This window comes from Oenanthe melanoleuca, chromosome 20 (assembly GCF_029582105.1).
Source record: "Oenanthe melanoleuca isolate GR-GAL-2019-014 chromosome 20, OMel1.0, whole genome shotgun sequence".
Lineage (NCBI taxonomy): Eukaryota > Metazoa > Chordata > Aves > Passeriformes > Muscicapidae > Oenanthe > Oenanthe melanoleuca.
The window spans coordinates 703517-709721 of record NC_079353.1 but is presented as its reverse complement, the minus strand read 5'-3'; the positions used below and the strand labels follow the sequence as shown (position 1 = coordinate 709721).

At 44.9% G+C, this 6205-nt stretch overlaps 1 protein-coding gene across 1 annotated transcript in view; it reads left to right on the top strand.

Annotated features, from left to right (window-relative positions):
* The window catches only part of PEDS1 (plasmanylethanolamine desaturase 1), a 32772-nt gene extending 27729 nt beyond the window's left edge, over positions 1–5043 (top strand). Inside the window, exons 2-5 of the mRNA XM_056507812.1 lie at positions 611–702; positions 2134–2278; positions 2910–3122; positions 3889–5043. Of these exons, the coding sequence (XP_056363787.1) occupies positions 611–702; positions 2134–2278; positions 2910–3122; positions 3889–4010 (572 nt within the window). The 3' untranslated portion in view covers positions 4011–5043. The remainder of the gene's footprint in view (positions 1–610; positions 703–2133; positions 2279–2909; positions 3123–3888) is intronic.
* The last annotated feature ends 1162 nt before the right edge of the window (positions 5044–6205 follow it).

Sequence of the window (6205 nt, the reverse complement as noted above, 5' to 3'; positions counted from 1 at the left end):
AAAGAGAAATATCTTCCCCTGAACCTGGGCTGCTTGCCCTTTCAGCTGCTAGGAGCACATCTAAACACTATTGTGTCCCACCCTTGCTGTAGGCTGCATGTGTGGTCTGAAACAACAAAGGTACAGAATTTACTGCTTATAAAATAAGCTGTCTTCAGTGTAATAAGGGGGTAGGTAAAGAATGAAGTGTCTCCTGCTGCATTTAAGAGTTTGGGCCAACTGGATAATGGATTCAACAGTGGAGGCTGATTTATAATATGAAAAGAGCTTTTTTATTTCTTTTCCCTTTTTGAAAATGAAAGATGAGGGAAATGCAGAGGTGAGGGGTCACCCAAGCAAGAGATAGCCACTAGGGGAGGTATTTCTGTTCTGTAGGAGATGGGCTAAGCACAAATTCAGATTTAATGAAGATTGTTACTGTCCAAATGGTGTCTTGCTAACCTCTTGTCCCTAATTGCCTGCCCATGTGAATATTTAGGCTGGGTAGATCTTATGTGGCTGTAAATATCTAAGTTAGAGGCAGATAAACAAACAAACTTATAAAACAAGGCTAAGATGTGACAGTCAGTAAAAATGCTGTGTTTGCCTGACTCTCTGTTTCTCATTGAAGTTGCAGGAGTTATTACAGCTGACTTCCTGTCAGGATTGTTCCACTGGGGAGCAGATACCTGGGGATCTGTGGAGCTGCCCATCGTTGGAAAGGTTTGACACTGTTATTGCTAAGCTTGGCAGAGTCCTGCAGTCCTTCCTGCAGCACTGCCAGTGCTCCCAGCTGAGCTGGGCTCTGTCCCCAGCCCCAGGGCTGTGTTTGCACTGTGCAAACCCTGGGGCACACGTGCAGGGTGGCACTGCTCCATTTGTCACTGCCTGGAGCTGGGCAGTGCTGCCACCCCAGTGTTTGCAGACCTTTCAGGCTCTGTGGGAACAGCCTGTGACACCACAAGTGTTGGGACCTGGCTGGGCACTCTGGATGCTCAGAAGGTCAGAACAGAGATTTGGAGAGTTGTCCCTGCAGCTGAACTCCTAAAAATTTGTGAAACATGAGGCTGCTCCAGAATCTTCCCAGTTCCCTCTTCCGTGGGCCCCTGTTGTAACACAGTAATATTAGAATGGTGCTAACTGAAGATTTAATTTGAGATGTATTACACACCTGCAGCTACAAATGCCAGTTGCTTAATGGAAGGTGCACTGGCTTCTGTAGTGAGCAACAATCTGTTTTCCTAATTAAATTTCTTAATAGCTACCATTAATTACTGCTCACAGTGCAATATTAGAAGGATCATTGTTTTTTAAAAATAAGAGCTATTCCTTGTTACTATCCAGAGTTACATGAACTACAACAGCAGAATTAAAACTGCAGAGTTTGGCTTGTTTTTGTTCACCTTCAATAGACTTGGTAGTCTTGAGCCCCTCTATCTCTATCACAGTTTAAATAATTTTTTAAAACCCTACTGATAGAGACTCTTCACTAAATAACCATGAGCTGAAGCTGCTCAGGGCACCTTTCACAGGCTAGACATGCTGGAAGTGTTAAAGGAAAATCAGTAACTGGTTGGACTGTCCCACACAGTAGAACAATGGCTCTGTGTGTTCAGATGTCATTTCTGCTCCCAGAGGTGACTTCTGTATAGTCTGTTTGTCTTCCACTGCTTTGTCCAGTCATTTAATTTGCATTTGGTCTGTTAGTCCTGGCATATGTAGCCCATAAATATGGTAGACTGAATCCTAATTTTTTAGTGGTTTTTTTTTTTTTTCCTTGGTTGATTCTGCTCAGCAAGTGAATTTTCACAGGTTTATTTTGCCTGTGAAATTAGGGTGCTCTGGTTTTAAGATTGCATACTGAAGGTGCTAAGTGAAAATCTAGAAGGAAAGTGAAAAGCAAAGAAAATCTGGGTTTGGATGTGGGAACTGAATTGCTTTGCAAATGTAAATCAAATGATCCAAAATGTTGTTGTGACAAAGGTTTGAATCTTGCTTCCATGCTTTGTACTATGGAATTCTCTTCAACTCAATCATAAGATTCAAGTGTATGAGAGGGTTTTTTGGGTTTGTTTGGGTTATTTTTGTGTAATATTTTTCTTTTCCAAGACCATTATTGAGTGTGGTATTGTGTTTATCCAATTATTTTCCCAGGCCTTCATCAGACCCTTTAGGGAGCACCATATTGACCCCACAGCAATCACCAGGCACGATTTCATAGAGACCAATGGAGACAACTGCTTCATGACACTGGTGCCCTTGGCAAACATGGCATACAAATTTGTTTCTTTTTCCCCAGGTAAGCTGTTACTTCTGGCTGCTGTGGATTTAGTGTGCTTGTTGCTACTGAGTGAACATTTGTGTGTGTGAGGTTTGGAGAAATCCATGGATGTGATATGACAAGAAGTAGCTGTTGGAAGTATGATGTTCCTGGCAGGAGAGAGGGAAACTTTATTTCATTTGATGTGTGGTGTCAGAAGGTGTCACAGTGAGGTTCTCTAGCTCAGCAGAGGGTCTGGGGCTGGAGAGTTGTGCAAGGAAGATTAGAAGTTATCCTAAATACTCTTTTTATAAGAGGGACCAAGCTGTGAACATCTGGGAAAACTCATTGTTCCAAAGTGGCACAAAACAGCACTTCATCTCTGTGCACAGGTGCTTCATGTGCAAACCAGAAGTGAACAACTAAAGGATCAAATTAATTTTTTTATGGTAAACTCAGTTTGACTTCCTGTTTATGGTGTTTTGACAAACTCTGGCACTTGCCAGCCTGTCTTGTGACGTGTGGGAATTGCTCGTGGCTCGCTGGGTCTTGTGACACTTGTGGCAGGGCAGCTTTGGTGGGGCCTTTGTCAGTGCCTGCAGCAGCTGGGGCTGGGCAGGACTGTCCTGGTGGAAGTGAGCCTGCTCACAGCTGCTCTGGTGTTTTGCAGAGGCTCTGTGTGAGTCCTGTCCCTGGGAGTGTTACGTCTTCGCCCTCATCATCTTCATCACCATGACCAACCAGATCCACAAGTGGTCCCACACGTACTTTGGCCTCCCTGGCTGGGTGGTGTTCCTGCAGGACTGGCACATCATCCTGCCCAGGAAGCACCACAGGATCCACCACGTGTCCCCCCACGAGACCTACTTCTGCATCACCACAGGTACTGCCCCCCTGCAGGCCAGCTGAGACTGCAGAGCCCTGCCTGAGCTGTGCTCCCACTGCCTCCTGGCAGAACTGCAGCTGGCATTTTGCACATCGAGTGTGGGGAAGGTTTGTGCTCAGCTGCAGGGAGCTCAGAGCCTGAGGGAGCAGTCAGTGGTGCTCAGGTCCCACTGCCTGGGGTCTTGGTGAGCTCAGGCCACTAATGGGGTTTGTTCATGAAGCTGCTGTTCCTTCAAAAGAGCAGAATGGCTGCAGCTGGTCTGGAATGCTCATTTCTAAAGCCAGGCTTGTGAGTTTTCAGCATCCACTCATTCTGACTCAGAGGATTGGACAGTTTTGCAGGAAGCTTTAGCTTCCTTTAGTACCTGTATGGGTGGGAATGCTCAGTCACCAGTGTTGCACGATCCTAAATAAGTTATCAAGTTAATTAGACAGCTGGAAATAAACCACTCTGGTTCTTCCTTCTGTCATTGGCTTCGACAAATGGTTCATGTGGGTTTTGAAACCTCTGCCAAGAAAAAAATCTAATTCTCATTAGCAGAATGTCATGTAGGAACATGGTACAATTAAGAAGCCTGACTTGACAGATGGTGGCAAAAATCTTGCCACCCAAAAAGCTATTTTTAAGTCCTACTATGTCCTGAGAGCTTAAGCCTCACCATTATTAGCAGTATTGGGCTGGTTGGGTTTTTTTCTCGTTAACAAAACATTGAACTTTGGATGCCATGACAAACTAATCCTCTTTTTCCTCTGCAATCCCTTAGGTTGGCTGAATTATCCATTAGAGAAGATAAGATTTTGGAGATGTTTGGAGAACATCATCCAAGGACTTACTGGGGAGAAGCCGAGAGCAGATGACATGAAGTGGGCTCAGAAAATCAAGTAACTTTTGCCAGCCTTCTGCAATCCTTAACTTGTTGCCAATGTTGTTTTTAAAAGAAAAAAATAAATAAATAAAGCCATCAGCCAAATTCAAGACCTGCAAAGAAATAACAGACTCTAAAGCACAAACTAAAAAGTGCTAACACAGACTGCAATGAAAAGAACTAATTCTTAAAACAATACTTGAAATGAAGATGATTACTCTCACTGAGCACCTTCTTGTGTAGCCATGTCTGCTTACACCCTAGAACTCGCTTCGTCGCTGTGTGAGGTACGGGCACGCCAGAGCAGCACAGGCACTCCAGGGGCACGTGGGGCCTGGGAAACGTGTGTTGTATCAACATTATGAACACTTCCAAAACTGCTTGTTGCCTAAGAACCTGCAGGGAGAAGGGTGGCAAGTTTGTCACTTGGTGTTGGAGTGCAGGGCACTGCGTGAGAGCAGTGGGGGAGCAGTGGAAGCTGTGGAATCATGACTGTTCAGTGCTCTCAGTGATTGATTGATTGTTCAACTCTGTCTTCACTATCATGTTCAACCTGATCATGTCATGTGGAACTGACTTGGAGAACCCCGCTCCTCCAGGAGCCAATCCTCAAGTGTCTTCAGTTTCCCTTAAAACAAAATTGTTCTACACTCCACGTGGAATTGAGCAGTTTCTGCATAAGCCTTCAACTTCAGGAAGCCTGTGAGGAGGGGGAGGGCACCCTACAACACATGTGTCTGTTCGTGTGGAGTGCTCACTGCTGAGTCTTCTATTAAGTGTTTCCTACCCTGACAATAAATGTTTGAAATAGTTCTAGCATTGGGCACACTGCAAATAGCTGTATTCAAGAGCTCAAGGTATCAAACTCGTAATGTTAGAAGGGAAATGTCAATGACTGGTGTTTTGTTCTTTTTATTTTTTTTTAAGGTGCTTGCTTGTTTCTGTAAATAATATAAAGCCTTAATCTCTTCTGGTGTAATGGAATAATATTTTAATGTGATGTTTGAATGTATATAATATATTTATAACAAAGCAGTTGGATAATACTAATCATGTTCAAGTCTTGTTGCTGTTTTTCATTGCTGCACTGGCAGCACTTGGTGCAGGAGCTGGATCAGTGCTTGCACAACACCTCGAGCAGTCCCACACCTGAGACACCTGGCAGCCTGTCACAGCTTGTTTGGGTTGGAGTGATCACCTGCCAGTGTTCTAGGAGCCTGGAACTCTGTTATACCAGACTCCTACACCTTTCCAGAAGTGTAAGTAATTCAGTTGTAGGTTTAGACTGACCTTGATCTCCACTTCTCCAGACATTGGTGGATGGATTCTAAATGAGTTGGGACCTGGCAGCTCTCCTTCAGTGGGAAGTGCTGAATGCAGGTGCAGAATGCTGAGTTGGGTTCTGCAGATTAAAATCTCAGGTGGTACCTTGGTCACAAAATATTTCATGTAAGTGCTCAGACCCTTGGAGAACTTTATGTTATTACATGAAACTGTTTTCTGTTCCCATTGCCACAGTCAATACCAGGCCTGTGCAGCTTTGACATTAAAGAATTCTTCCTCTTCAGTAGGAGTCCCAAAACACTTTCAGTTGATTGTGGAGGGCTCTGCACAGAGCTGGGTGCATGTTCAGGGCTCCTGTGTACACCAGCCTGAAGCACGGGATCCTGAGAGCTCTTTTCAGTGCAGTTTTAAATGCCAGGTGAGCAGCAGTGCTGCAGTGGATGGAACAAATGGATCTGGGGACAGCTTCCAACGTGCTGTTTGAGGCACTGCTGCTGCCCAAAGCTCTCCTGGCCACTGTCCCTTACGGGAAACAAATCTGAGCTACGCACACTGGTGGCTGCTGGGACTATTTATCTGTTAATCTCGCTTAATTATGAGAAACTGGGACAGAGTTAATCTCCAGATGCACTTTCCACGTGGATGCTGTGCTGGGCTCCAGGGCAGCCCTGGCTCTGTGACCCCACACCCGACCTGGCTGCAGCTCCCAGGGTCCCTGCACCACCCCTTCAAAGATGTGGGTGCTCCCACAGAATCAATATGGCAATTCTGGAGCAAAAGGCTGCCTGGATCCTTCTTAGCAGCTGTAAATCTGGCTTAAGAAAATTTATCTTAAGTTGATTAGGAACAGATTAGAGCTGAAGCAGAATAAGGCACTCCTGTTAAACTCCTCAGGGATGGATGGCCTGCATTTCAGTTCAATGCTTTTAAA